The sequence below is a fragment of the Pagrus major genome, chromosome 17 (genome assembly GCF_040436345.1).
Source record: "Pagrus major chromosome 17, Pma_NU_1.0".
Taxonomy (NCBI): Eukaryota; Metazoa; Chordata; class Actinopteri; order Spariformes; family Sparidae; genus Pagrus; species Pagrus major.
The window spans coordinates 6,820,347-6,836,088 of record NC_133231.1 but is presented as its reverse complement, the minus strand read 5'-3'; the positions used below and the strand labels follow the sequence as shown (position 1 = coordinate 6,836,088).

The window sequence follows — 15,742 nt, the reverse complement described above, 5'->3', positions numbered from 1 at the left end:
ATGCACCTGTTGCTTGTTGCTGGGAGGGACTTTGCACACATCAAGACCTTCAGTGCATTACTGGAAACAATAAAAACAGCCTCATTGATAAGGACCTTCCGTGTCTTCCTTAAATCGAGAGACATCGGCAGCAGAGCAGAGCTCAGTGCTTGTGGTCGTGGACCTGCGCATCCACTTGTTGAGTTCATAATAGTTCACCGTCGCTCTATTTAAAGAGGCAACAACATGGCACACGGTCTAGTCAGACGGGAGTCGGTGGAAACAGAGATGCACAAGTCCGAAGAGAAAAGAAAAACCTTCGTTTACACCAAGAAGCGGGGCTACGATGTCACCAGAAACCCCCTCCTCAACAAGGTGAGTTTGGGGACACTGTCGTTGAGTTTCCAGTTTGTTTCTGTCTCTATCTCGGCATAAGGCATACAAGCTAGCTGCTGCCTTCAGGGGCTGTGGGAAATATAACAACTCTGAATAGAGCGGCAAACTCAAGTGTCAATATTACTGTTAAAAGAGGAGAATGTTCTTTAATATCGTGATTTACGTTGTTTAGCACTTTCTGGACGTGAAGGTGCTCAACCAGTGATGAGTTATAGACCTACAACAGTTTTGCTAGCTAGTGACTGCAGTGCTAATGTTAAATATTGACACCTAGCTTGCTAAGGTGTAACATTGCTCTATAAATTCAGTGGCGTTCCTCTTCTACTCCTTACATAAGCAGCAACCTTTAATAATATCTGTGTTTGGAGGTATGTATTTAACATTTTAACACTCGCACAAGTCTTCAACTTGTTATCTGCAATCTGCCCGGAGCACTCGAGGAGCACATGAACTCATCATTAGCCAGGAGGTTTAGGTATCAGCTTTAGAGCAGGTTATATTTAGATTTAAAGAGACCCAACGCTGTTGTCACACAGAGAGGGGCTTTTGTTAGGATTGCCCTGTCACGTATTGCTTTACAAAGGCTGTGGCAGTGTGGTGCTAGTGCGTTTTTAACACAATGAAGCACTACAGTATGTGATTCAGCATATTGTGACAAGCTGCTGCTGTGAGCTCGTTGTGAAAGCTGATATCTTGACAGGCCTTATAAATATTAAAGGTTTTCCCTTTTCCTTTCTCTTCGTGAAATGAGGAACAGTGTTGAAATCATGCGGCTAATAATGCTGAGCAGCTTCCTTGTTGATCATGAGACTAGTTGATGACTTTGCATGCTCTTATTGTGGCAAACAAAAAGCCACCATTCTAGTTTTCTGAGGCTCTAACGTGACTCCTCTGACCAGTTTTTGCTGCTAAACTAGCCTGATGTATTTGTCTTAACAAAAGAGACTGTGGCAGCCTGTGAGCCTTTCCAGTGTTTTCTCCTGGTTTGTGTGGTGGGCCGGGGCCCCTGAGGTCAAGCTGTGGTGACGGGGTCTCTGTCCATGGTGCTGACTGACCATCCAAACAAAGGGCCACTCTTATGTCAAGTGTGCCCTTACAAATGGAGTGTAGTGGGACTGCTCTTTGTCACAGTCAGACTAATTTTAGAGCACTTGAGTGGGCTATTTCTTCCCTCTGTGCTGTTTTTGCACTCTCACTGACTAAATATGTTCCCTCTTGAAAGCTACAGGCAAACATCGAAAACTTAAAGCCTACTGCGGTTAATCGTTACGATATTCTGGTTTATTTCACCATGAACCTACAGAGTTTTTAGTGTAAAAGCTGTCCCAGCCTGATAAAGGTTGCAGTCAGTTGAGCGGCTGCCAGCCTAGGTGGTGTCAGCAGTGAGCTGATAAGTGAGACAGTGAGGTTCAAACAGGCCAGTGTGTGTGGGGAGAGGGGTGGTGCAGAGCTGGTGACTGCACAGAGACCTGTTTGTTAGCTGAGTTAATGACTCCACTCCTGAGACCTCCACATACTGCACATCAGCCCTGTGTGTTTGTTTTCATGTGTTTAAGTGTGCATGGTGTGGCAGGGTGAGGTGAGGTGTGTGCATCGATTCTTTATAACTAATAAGAACAAATTCGACACCCTTTGTAATCTAGGTGTTGTAAACACATGTACTTTTTTGCTGTGAGAGACAGCATTAAAGAGGTCATATTATGCTTTTGGGTTTTTTCCTTTCCTTTGTTGTATTTAAAGGTCTGCAAAGGGAAAAAGCCCAAAGTCTACACCAAAGAGAGTTACTCTCTCCCACTGAAACGCTTGGTTTGGAGTCGAGCTTTTACTACCGTAACTTATGTGCGTCACTATGTAACAGCCGTTATATAAATATATATATATATATATATATATATATAGATATATTTATATATCTATATATCTATATATATATATATATATCTATATATATATATATATATATATATATATATATATATATATGTATATAAATATTATGAAATATATAGGGCTGTACCACAGCCATGCTTACCAGCTGCAGTGGCATTGTTTTGGATCACACTACCTTGCTGGGCGTGGCCCGCCCTACTCTGCCTATGATTGGCTACATCCTGCCCGTTAAGTAATGCACATGTGCAACTCTCATCTAAGATTGAACAGAGGTGAGATGTCTCACTCCGTAGCTAAAACGGAGCATTCAAGACACAGTGTGTAAAGGGGTAAATGCACCATGTGAGAAAAATAATGTTTTTTTTTTTAATTACAGTATGCAGCTCTATTCTACTAAGAGCCTGAAATAAAAGCATGAACCTGAAAATTGGCATAATATGACCTCTTTAAAGAGTGGGCCATGTTGGTGTAGTCATTCATATAAACACACTGTGTAGAAATGTGACAAATCAAAATACATCAACTTTTAGCAGACCGTCATTGAGAATTTTTGAATTTGTGTCACAGGAAGTTGATTATATTGAGGGTCGGTTATTGTGTCGTAAACAGAGCAACATCCTCTTTGTGACATCAAGTATTATGGTTTATGGGAAATATGCCCTTAATCTGGGGACACACCACCACTATGATGCCAAGATTGATTGATAGACACATTGCATTCTCTTCTCTAGCATTTCCAATTTTCTTTCCAAATGATAACTAGTCCTTTCTTCCAGAGAGATCAAAATTTCAGTGTTGAGATTGTGAGGACTGAGTTTGTAGTAGGCAAAAATACAGGCATGAACTCAATTAGCGTCGCAATTGTATACAAGAGTGGCTTAACTTAAGTGTTCCAAAGTGTGGGTAGACTTCACCAAAGTCAACCAAACAACTGCAAAAGGCAATATTTGTGCCAGGGAACTTCCCACAAATTGGGAAAGTAATTTGCTTAAACTGACAGTACACAAGTTTTTGCTTTAACTCATAACTATAAAGTAAATGTTGATTGAATTATGTAATGGCTCAAGAATAATGACAATAACAATAATGACATAAACCAACTTTGCTTCTGCCACCAGGCACGAATTCTTGGGTAAATTAAAGTAAATGAAATATTGGCTAAATGAAAGCTGACTGGCGATGCAGTCAGGCTGCCAGCCTGGCACCATTTCTATCAGCTTTCATGTCTCCATTTGAGACTAAATGAATGAGTAAACTCATGTTTTGTCATGTGTTGTTGGTACTTGCTACTCTGAGGAAAACAGAAAGCAATCCAGTTGTCTATGGACGGCGATGCCAACAATAATACCGCTTAAAAACACTATTGGGGGAAAGTTGTCTGTTTCCACTTTAAATGTTTATCTATCGTCTGTAATGTTAAAGTAAGCACTTGTGGCATTTTTGATAACTTGAGGACGAGTGCTCGGCCTCAGCCTGCTGCCAGTACTTCACTGCTCTTCTGTGACTCAACAAATTCTGTGACTTCTACCAGTAAAACAAAGATCTCGCCTGCAGACAACATTTAATGCATTTGGAATGCAGAAAATCTGCAGTTGCTTTAGTCTATATTTGCTAAATGATAATCAGTTTTATTTCCGGTGTTTTTTTTCACCATCATCAAGCATTACCACAGGATATGCTTGGTACCTGAGGTTTTTGTAATTATATGTTTTGAATATTCTTCAGAAAATAAGCATAAATGTTAATATTGGCACCATTTGATGCTTCCAGCTTGAGGCTTAATGTTAGAAATCTTGCTGTGGTTCAGTGTTGGAGCTCTGTTGATACCAGTCACTCTTCAAGAAGCCATCTTAAAACCCCCTTTGATTTTCTGTTGATGAAGTTTGAATTTGTTTTGGCTGCATTTGCCTAACTGATCTGATTTCACACTGTTTCTTTTTAAAATCTCTTCAGATTAGCCTGATGGCTCTTTGCAGTAGAGGTCAATCTGGGACCTATAGCTTCAGCGCTTAAACTTGGCCCAGTAAACTGTTTGTTTACATCTCAATTTACACCTGGGGAGCCTGAATGGCCCCAGTGTACAACAGGGCTCTTAAAGAGGGCTAGATGGGTTGACCTAAATTCATGTGGAAGCCTGACTGGTCTACCACTTAGGATGTTACACCATGTTTTGTCTGTTTTAATAAAAATCTGTTGACAATTTGGTCTTAGACATTCAAATTGGAGCCTTCAATAGAAGATTGAAGATATGTTTAAATCATAAAGCGTCTAAGGACACAAATATCATTTTAGTCACAGTTTTAAGAGAGTGATGCTCTCTTTCGTGCTCTTCTCCCTTTCTCCATTTCCATACTTTTTCTTTTAACTAATGTTAAGAGTGAATGTTACGAGAGCCCGTCTACTTTGTTCTTCAGTTTACTAGAGACTTTCTTCTCCCTTTAAAGTTGGCTATCCTAAATGAGCTCACAGTTTTACGTTGTTTTGGAAAAAGTGTGGTTTAATAAGACTAATTACATGAGCACAAAAACTGGGCTTGAAACTTTCAGCAACGAGGATATGAGGAGCCTGCTTTGACAGTTTGTTCAATCACCAAGTAAAATGAGGGGGGATTTGTAAAACTATGTTCTCTCTCTCTCGGATGGCCCCATTTCCCGTGTTGGGAGGTCGTTCTTTCCGACTTTGGTGTGTTAATGAGCTTTAAGTACTAAATGGGAAACAACAAGAAAGCTACATAAAGATGTGTTGTATTTTATTTCAAGCAATCAAACAACATGTTTATTGCTGTTTGAAGTCTGAAGCTTTATATTTCGAAGTGATTTCGCGAGTCAAAATTTTCAGCGTTTTGCATTGTTGTTTAAAGTCTGAAACTAATAACAACAATACATTAATGCACTCTGTTATTTTACATAAGATTTTTATCTTTTTTTGACAAAAGAAAGTCTAGCTTATGCCACCATTTTAAATTATTATTATATTATATTGGTCATTTTAATTGGTGGTTGGTGTTTGTATCTGATTTGACCTTCAACCATCAGTTGACTAAAGTGACCCAAAACACACACAGGTTAGAGTCATAGCCAGAAAAAAAGGTTTCTTATGCAGCCAGGTGAACCATCCACTGTCAGCTCCGTGCATGAACCAGGGCGAGGAAATTGGAGGAGAAGGTAGGAAATGACTGCTAAAGCGTGTTAGCGGCCAGGCACAGGCGGGCTTCTGTGGCCCAGGCAGTGGCACATTGTTGCCCTCCCTCTGATTTCAGCGAGCCCTGGGGATGAGGTGTGTTTACCTCCCTCAGCTGGCCCACTTCACCTCTAACAGGAGCCAGTCACAGCACAACCTGCTAATTGATGCTGAGGGACGCAGCGCTGAAAGCAGCCTGTCCTCACATCGACAGGCTTCGATTTCCTTTTAATTTCCACACCCTTGGGCTTATGCATGCAGAGCTGATGCATGTGCAAAACATGCAAGCACAACTTCACCTTACTCTTTAGCTGACGCTCCCCCCTCCCTCTCTAGAGGTGGAACCGGATATTATAGGTGTGTTTTGTGTGTGCTCGCTGTGCAATAAAGAGATGAAGTGGGGTGCGACATGTAGAAAGGGTTCTCTGTGGGGAGGAAGAGAGTGCTGGCCACACTCCACAGACGTCCTCTGTCTCTCTGCTTGATCACACCTTAATGAGGCATCTGTGTGGATCCCGGCCCTCAGTGCGTCTCTCTGACGCTGGTTCCGCCTGCCATGGCCTTGAATAACAACAACAACAACAACCTCCCGAAAAATGCTCTTAGCACCCAATCAGGGATGCTGTTTCACCTCAAACACTGAGCTGCCGGTGTGTCGGAGGCCAACAGATGCCCATTCACCGGCTCTGTACTGTAGGTGAAGGCGGCTGTAACAAGTGCAGTCACTCATAAAGGTTTGGGAGAATGAGAACTGCAGCCCCTGTCTGTTTGTTGACCTGTTTTACAGTTTCACAGCAACTGTCTGGAAGGCACATTTCCCTTAAAACACTCCTGACAATAATAAATAGTAGACTCACAATGACTTGCATTTTAATGCCGTAGGCCCCAGAGTGAGAGATGGTGCTGTCATTCACGCTTATAGTGCTAAATCCAAAGAAAACTCCTGTTGATCCCCCTGATTAAACCGTAATGTTTTGTTTATTGAGGTTTTTAAAATCACCAACATTACGCACCATTAGAGCCTACGAATGTTGAATTAAATGGAGAGCCCATGCCCAGACAAAGCTGCAATTGGATGCCCCATTTGCAACCACAGGCTCCACACATGACATTGCAAGATGGCCCATCAAATGCAAGACTAGAATTAACAATCTTTGTTCTTGGCCATCTCGGAGCGAAAGTGTATCTGATTGGGCATGGAGGATGTGCTGGTATGCCAAATGGCGACGGTCCTGATAACCCTCTGTAGCAACTGGAAGTCATTAGACTCTCATGTTAGATTTGCTTTGGTTTGGCTGCTGCACTCACCAACGTTTGCTCCCAGAAAAGACTTTTTTGCCTCACCAGTTTTGCCTTTTCCTTCAACCGAGACCGACATAAATAAATATGGCAACAAACAAACAAATGGCTCCAGATTTGCCTGGCTTTTAATTCAGAAATGGAAATATGTCTGTGTCTGTGTGTCTGTCTTGATCCACTCTTTTGTGTATGTGTCATGCTTTGTTGGTTGCCGCACTGCGACTGATCTGCTGACTTTTCCATGTGAAACATAATGTGCTTCAGCCGGTCTGTGTTTCTAGCAAGGCCTGATAAGGTTTTTTTATGACAGTGCATGCATGTGCTCTAATAGAGTTATGTCACAATTGGTAAAATGTGCCAGCGAGAAAACAACCTGATGACCCCACACTGACTTTAGCAAGCGCAGTCCGGAACTTTGATTCCCGCTGAGTCACCGCGTCAGCGTGACACGAAGACAAACTTTGTTTTCTGCACAGTCAAAACTTCTAAAAGCATTCTGCTGACAGTTTTCATCACATTTTATCACTGCAATGCTTTGTTTGTGCTGCTAGCCAAGGTTCCCATGGACCTTTGGCAATCTCTCTACATTTATCAGTCTTTCAGCTTTCTGGCCCCTATCCATCATACGATCAACATTTCACATCCAAGGGCAAATCCTCTGATGGATATTTGTGATGACAGAGCAGTGGTTTTGAAGTAAATCATTTCAAAAGTAAGTAAACAGTGACTCCCTAATGATGCTAATTCTGACAAATGTCATGTTTTACCCCATTAGTCCTTAAATGCTTCAACATTTTTCACATGCTTTCTTTCTGAGAGTTTGGTGAGAAAACTGATACCACGTATCAAGTCTGCAGATATGAGGCTAGAAGTAGTGTGCAATTATCCTAGCTTAGCATAAAGACTGGAGGCAATCACTTTTGTCCAGATTGAAATATCTCAACAACTATTAGATGGATTGCCATGAAGATTTGTACTTACATTAATGTTCCTCAGAGGATGAAGCCTACTGGCTTTAATGATCCCCTGACAGTTTTTGGCTTGAGTAACATCTCATGACTGAAATGTTGGATGGATTGTAAGAAATTTCCCCATCCCTCCATAATGAAAGTAATAACTATGATGATTCCCTGACTTTTAATATGATACTGGATAAATTGAAATGTTATTATATCCAGTACTGTCTTATGTTTTATGAACAAATACCTGAAAATCTAATGACATTCCAACTGGCATTAGTGCCCGACCAATATACTGGTTGGGTTAGGCTTATTATATAGGTATATAGGTTATATATACTGATATTATTGGCTGACATTGGCCTATCACAGATATATCAGTATGGGCGTATATGTTGACAATATCGGCCGATATGGAAACTTTTTGGTTTTAGAAGAACACAATGCAGAAAATGAAACTTGTGGCGATTTATAATTATTAAATTCGGAGTAAAGTTTACTGTTTCAGTGCAGTGATGTCACTGTAGACAATTATGTTTATTGTTAAACTGTAAACTATTCTGCTTCCATGACATATTTTTGTCAGAAGTGTTTGACAACCACATTTGAGGGATCACTGCAAACAATCTCTGTACATCGGACGATATACTGATGTATGAATTCTGTACTCCTAATATCTGTATCAGCATCAGCCCCAAGAACTGTGTATCAGTCAGGCACTAAGTGAAAGTAAGTGACCATGGTAGACATTATATCTGGAACTGATGCTGGTATTTAGCTCAAAGTATGTCTATGCCAAAGTACAGCTTCACCAACACATCCTCATACCTAAATGACTGTGAAAGTCTATTGCCAATGACTCCCAAAACAACATATTGCTCAAGCAACATGACCATTGCACTGCAGCAGGCGTACCGGACCTTCGTCTTACGCTTGCAGTTTGACTGGGTTTAGGCAGCAATTCTACTTGGTTAGGGTTAGGAATAGATTGTGCATTGGGTGAAAATAGCTTTTTAATTATGTATCTTAAGTTACTTAACTGACGTTATTTACATGACGTAACTTCCCAATTAAGTTAAGCCAGACTTCTGGCATCATCTACAGCGGTCTCTGTGGTGTGAGTCTTGTGCTTATTGTACCCAAAGGCCCACCCCGTCAGTCCACCTACGCAGACTTTGTCGATCTGTATACTACTTTAGCTGACTTCCTTCTTTGCTGCTGTAACAATTAATATGGCCACTAGAGGTAGTCGCCTAACAAGAAACATAAATATGGGTGGTAATAAGCCTGTTTCACAGTTGAGCTGAAGGATCGTTTTCCTGATGAGGATGGGCTGGCATCTTTTATCTTTGAACATAGACAGACTAGCTGTTTCTCCCTGCTTGTAGACATGCTGCTAAACTAAGTAATGCTAACTAACACCATATCAATCTCTTTATCTCATCCTTAGCAAGAAAGGAGAAGTAGTTCCCCCAAATCTCAAACGCTTCCTTCAAGTTTCACCAAAACTGCAAACAACTCTCAACCCTTCAACCAAGACCTTTCATGTCCAAATGTGTGTGGAAACATCGTCTTTGTTGGTGCCCACATTTTTTACTTTAATCTCAGTCCTGTCGAAGTGTGAGTAAGTTTTCCAAAGACCATTGCACAGGGGATTCTGACCTCACTGCACTGTGTCTGGGTGGGGCACAAATCATGTCAAAATGCCAGTATGAGTGTGTATATTACAGGCTATTTAGAGGTGGATGACAGTGGTTATGTGAGGTTGAACTCGATGATGTTGGCAGTCAGATTACAAGCCCTCGTTTAACTGAGCGGTGAAAACGGGACAAAACTTTCTCTGTTCAGACTTCATGCCCAGCAGCTGCACTTGTCAATCCTCCTCACTAGGAGGACCGAAGAGCTCTATGTGTGTATAATGTATAAGTGTGTGTGTGGGCAGTCCCAGGTGTGGCCAGGTGTTTCAGGTTGACCGCACACATTGCTGGTGACCAGACATTCCTCTGATGGACTGGAGTGGATCGGCCAGACAGAGAGAAAGTGCACCCTCGTTCCCCTCCACTAACCAACCCGACTTGATCCTTACAAACACACACGTACACACACACACACACCCATACACTCTACATTTCATAAACCCCTTTAAATAGGTTGTTAACCTGCAGCCCTGTAAGTGCTTTTATCAGTGTTGTTGAGGGCTGGCTCAAATAAAGAGTGTAACATGATCAGACTGTCATTTCAACCGTCTCTGCACAAACACACACACACACACACACACACACACACACACACACACACACACACACACTTGTGATTCCGTGTTTATTCAGCAGCAGGTCCTCCTTAATAGCCCTACCTCCTCAGCTCACTTTTGTGTTTTTTGTAAGGTGGTCCTCATTCATGTGAGAACAACGGAGAAGCCATTAGCTTGTCCCAGACAGAGAGAGGGAGACAGTCTGAGCCTCATCACCTTCCTATGAAGCTCATCTCAAGCATCCCACCTCTTTCAGCCCCTCCTGTCTTTTCACTCGTCTTCTCCTCAATGCTGCTTTTGTCCGTTATATTAGAGCGGTGGAGGTCCTGCCATGTCTTAACAAAGATACAGCAGCAAGAATTCAAAGGTAGTATTTTGTTTCATCATTCAGAAACATAGAGGATACATGTCCCATGGTCAGGTAGATGGCTATCATTAGGACCGATCCTTCGTTGATTGACAGGTTTGTGTGACTTTGTGTGAGAAAGAGACGTAAATCTGTCAGTTAACGAGCTAAAGGACTCGTAACACCAGCATTTAATATCAATTTATTCTAATGAAACTGCTACGATCAAAGTAAATCCACACAAATATTTCAGTGATTTCTGGTCAAGCAAGACTTACACAATGTAAGCTTATGAAAAAAGTCATTTTGGGCCAGTGTGCATCATGTGACATAATTAACAAATTGGCTTTATAGCCTGAAGCTCTTCTTGGGGTCTTGGGCTGGTTGGCATGTTAGCAGATAGCTCATCACCTACAATAGTTCACAGTTTACAACTGGGCCACAAAGCTTATAGATGCCAGCTGTGACGGGGCCTAAATTCTTCATCTTCTGCAGGTTAAAAACACACTCCCTGCCATTATCCCTGTCCTGACCCCATACTCTCACTTCTTACAGAGCCAACACAAACAAGGAAGTTAAAAACCCCCAGCAAAGGTATAGCTGTTTCTCTCTGAAGTGAAGAGCTGTGCCCTTTACCATGAGCTACAGTCTTGCTGGTGACAGTGTTATGGCCTTTCCTTGTGTTTTAGCAGCAGTGATGTTTGCGTTGTAAAGAGACAAATTCTTTTCTTTCACATATTTACAGCTTCAGTGTAGGTGGTCATTTGGACAGAAGACATTTTTGCTATCGCCTGTGATCTACCGGTTACAACAGAAAAACACATTTCAGTGGGGCCCTCACATTAGCTTGACATGTTCACTTCTTAGTGCCGATGGCCCGCCTACCTTTGTGAGGTCCTAGAGGTGAGCAGGGTAATTCACCTATTTGGTCTTGCTGGACATTGGCTACAGAATTAGACAGTTATTTTGAAGCAGCCTCTTAAATTGGATTGGCTCTCTGTAGGACCACAAAGAGATTAATTGGAGATTTCCTGTACTATTAGACAGGTCGACAGATCAGCCAGTCAACACTGACTGCAAGTACAGACATCTGTTATGTCATTGCAGACTTGTTTGCTTGTTATTCATTGAACTTAAGCAAGTCAGAAGGATTTTTCCTCATGTTCCTTTTTTTCTTTTTAAGTAATGGACTCAGTGTGACTCAGCTGTAGAGTATTATTTGGTTAATGTTTCAGATAAAGGATGCATTTGGACAGTACAATGTGTTCTCATAAGGAGGGAGTCACAAAAACTTGTGAAGTCAGACATGGCTGTCGAGGCCCATACTCACCTGAACATGCCAATGAATGCTGAGCCCCACTAGCTGATGTCTTTAGAGGCTTGGACACTTTCCCGGCAGCACTCAGGCTCCTAAGGGACCTGGACTGTGGAGCATGAATTGGCTGCCTCAAGGGTATTGGCTGCGTTTGAAGAACCCCGCATGTCCGCTACCTCCACCCACTCAAGGCTGCCCTCCCTGAGTCAACAGTGGCTCGGTTTTCAAGGCTGTTTGACCAACAAGCGTGTCTGTACATTCACAAGTTGACACCTTCTGATTTAAGGAGCCCTGCGCTTGCATATTTGCTCAGGATGAGGAATTTAAGACGCTCCTTTTGGCGAATCTCAGAGCTCAGTGTTTCTAGGTGGGGATCATGACTCATTAAAGTGAGAAGTAAATTAGGGGCTTAGTGGCTGTCTGCTCTCTAATGGCAGATTTGGACAAAAGATTTGCTGTTGTAGTGCATCCTTAAAGCATTATAAGATTATAGACTATAGATGCTACTGAAGCCAGGAAAAATTGACACACACAACTTCAAACACTTTTTAATGAGTCTTAATTATAAATATGGCTTGAAATATAGTTTACATAAATCCAAAGCTACAAATGATATTTTTCTACTTTTTCTCAGTAAAAGAAATGCGCAAATCTTGATTTTTGGTCTATTTTTCTTTTCCTCTTCCTACTGCACTCGTTTTCCCAGAAGGAACTGCTAATTGCTGCGACAGCTCATCAGGTGTTGAATCATCGTTAGCCAAAAAGCTCACCTTGGTTACACAGAAGGAAGCAGCAATTATTTGATAATGTGAGGCAAACTCAGGTCCTCATAAGCATTTGAATTGAGTCTAACAATATTTTCATAGAGAAAAAGACTGTTTTTTTTAATTAAGATCTGAAGTTTAGAGCCAACCAACAGTGAGAGATGGCGTCAAGCTCTTTAACGAAATCAAAGTTATGAGACAAGGCCAACAATTCATGCCTTACAGCAACTCTTATGGGACACACTTCACTAAATAGATCATATTTTTGTGCTCCCTGGTAGGAGGGCCTTTTAGATCATGATGTTATGATGGCACAGGGCTCAGTGGTCAATGACTGTTAGCTATCGGCAATGGATGATGGCGTCGTCTATCGGCCCAACCGTATCATGCAAGAGAGCCATTAAAAAACAAATCTAATGACTGATTCACAATGTCAACTCATGCATTGACACGCAAGGAAAAATTCCGCCTTAAAAGTCTATAGCTAGCTAATGTCTAGTGAAGATGTCAAGGCAGCAAAACATCCTTTCATTCATCATTCATTAACTCTTCTGATGGTTTCTTTCATTGTGATGTGTTTTCAAAGACACATTACAAAGATAGTGTGTGAAACTTTTCCATCTTGTGCTGCATCCGCAACATCTGCAGGTAATGAAGCTTGCTTAGCTGCGTTAGCCTTTTAGCCTATTAGATGAGCTTAATTGACCTCTGTCTTCTTCGGAATGGATGCTTCAGACACACCTTCATTTGCTTCGTACAAGTAAGTTAAATTATTTCAATCAAAACTCAAACTACTTGTGTCCATTCGCCTATATTGTCTATTGGCATGTTAATTACAACCTAGTTCATCCATTAGCCAGACGTCTGGTTGACTGTCACGTTATATTCTCAGCATGATAAAAGTATTCATGAAGCCAGTCTAACATTTGATTGTGTGGCCAGTTATAGTTGACTAATGTTTGTTAACTTGCCACCATCAAAACAAGCCATGACTTTACTGTACACACATGGACGCGTCATAGTTGAGCTACTTAGATTACATATCCTTCAGCATTGTTCCTGCAGTTCATTAATGTTGATAGAGAAAACACAAGCTATCGTTCTGATTAATGTGTTCAACCTTTTGAACAAAGTTTGAACACCATAGCGCTCGGCCTGCTAATGACTACATTTGTTGAGGAATAAGAGTGTAAGAGTTCACACACAGGCCTTACACGGCACATTTGTTAGAAGGCATTCAATGGGAAAAGCCCAGTGAAGCTGTGAGATCCTGAGAAGAGACGGATCAGGGCTGATATGTGCTATACCTCTTCCTCCTGAGGGGAAGGGATGGATTTAAAGGCCTTTTTTCAGAACTCTGTTATGGTTGCTATTTTAGCAGGAAACAGATGGGGGGCATCTGGCCTCTTGCCAAGAAAATCTACAGGATTCGGACACAATAGGGTACCTGGTACTGTAAGGCTTGTAGCTTACATGGACAAAAATCCTGACAGTGACTAGACATTTAGCTTCATATTGAGTCAGAATAAGGCAGGTAGTTCTACTTCAAGCTGAAAAATGACTCCTAGCTTGTTTTTTTTTACTGCAAGGGTTACTAATAAGTTACATTACAACTGGTTATATCTTATTCCATGTCATTTTCCTTCAAACATTTCATGGTATTTGACCTATTGTTGAACTTTACCCTTGTAAGATATCTACTGTATCAAAGATTAAGCTTGTCAAGAAAACATACAAAAACATAACTATACCAACCTGGAGACAAATATTTGATGAACTCATTGCCCCATTTTGTGAAGTATTGTACAGACCGTCCGTTGAGGCGTTGTTTCCGTTCTGCTCTACAAATTATTAACAGTCTCTTTGTGTGTTTCATGTGACATCCATGCCCTATACATTCCTGCTCTTTTTCCTGTGGCTCTTATGAAAGATGGACCAATAGCAAATGTGAAGATTGGACATGGACCATAAATAATAACCATAGTAGACATATGATTTACCTTAGATGTAAGGGAAACCCACTCCCACTTTTTACTAATGTTACACACCTTGTCATGAGTGTTTAGATAAAATGCATTTATTTTTGTAAAATTTCACACTGAACGTAACATAATTACACTATGGTTTACATTCAGTATGCACTCTTGGACTTCACTTGGGTTTTCACTAGTGATGATTAGCCACAGCGCCGTTGTCTCACATCTTGCAATGAAAGAGCCATTTGTCTGGTGCTTTATACAGGTGGTCTGGTGTTTCTCGCTCTGGCAGGTTTATTGGGCTCATCGTTCAGTCCTGTCTGTCACGGAGCGCTGATGGTCTACTAACACAAGGAGGAGAAAGACAGGAGATAATGAGCTGTCTTGGATTGCCGCAAAGCCACGACAGGATACAGGCGGCTACAGTGTGTCATTATGAAAGAGATAGAAGGCATGTTGCAGTACAAGTGGGCGATAAAATCCACTACCACAGGACATGTAATTTTATATCGTCATTAATCTGGAATCAATTGAGAAACCATTCATGGATATAAATATAATTATCAAACAGGGATGTCTGTGTTGGATGACATAGCAAATTAAAGTCTTCATGTTTTCAAAAGCTAGGAGACAGTCTAGGTTTAAGGTGACCTGAGGGACACGTGTTGGCGACCTCTGTTTTTTTTTTTTGCCCTCAATGAAATGCTCCTGCCGTTAGCCACACGCGTTTACTTTCGGTGACATGGCAACTTTTTGGTGGAAGATGACAGAGGGATGCACATTCTCATGTGCCATTTCTGGAGGAAATTTTGCTGAGCTGTTTTTCACCTGCTTAACATCGATAGGATTGTCATTTGTTAGGCAGACATTTGGTCATAAATTGAAGTACTGGACGAGTTAACCTTTTGACCTGATAATGGCGCTAGATCCAAACTTACGGGATCACCAAGGACATGAATGTCTCAACCACGTCAATCCATTGAATAGTTTTTGAGAAAATTCAATCAGAGCCACAAATGTCAAGCTCATGGTGGGGCTACAGGAAAAGTCAGGCGATTTCCAAAGTCATTAGGATTCATCATCTGAGAACTGTGATGTTTGGACCTGCTGGTGGCACTAGAGGAAAATCAGGGGATGTAGTCATTAGGATACATTATTTAGGAGCCATGAATGTTTGTATCGAATATGATGGCAATCCATCCAACAGCTGATAAGATATTTCAGGCTGGACCAAAGCGGTGGACTGAACAACCGACAGACAGACAGACAGGCGGACATTGCCATCCTTAAAGACCTATCATGCTTTTTAGTTTTTTCATTGTGCATTTAAAAGATCATAAAAGTTGCTCCACTCTCCTAGAGAAAACACTGCTCCTGAAACGTC

General features: G+C 41.4%; 1 protein-coding gene across 1 annotated transcript in view; it reads left to right on the top strand.

The window, feature by feature from the left end:
* The first annotated feature begins 214 nt into the window (after positions 1-214).
* me1 (malic enzyme 1, NADP(+)-dependent, cytosolic) overlaps positions 215-15,742 on the top strand; it is an 85,463-nt gene continuing 69,935 nt past the window's right edge. The window contains exon 1 of the mRNA XM_073485484.1: positions 215-354. Within this exon, the coding sequence (XP_073341585.1) occupies positions 226-354 (129 nt within the window). The 5' untranslated portion in view covers positions 215-225. The remainder of the gene's footprint in view (positions 355-15,742) is intronic.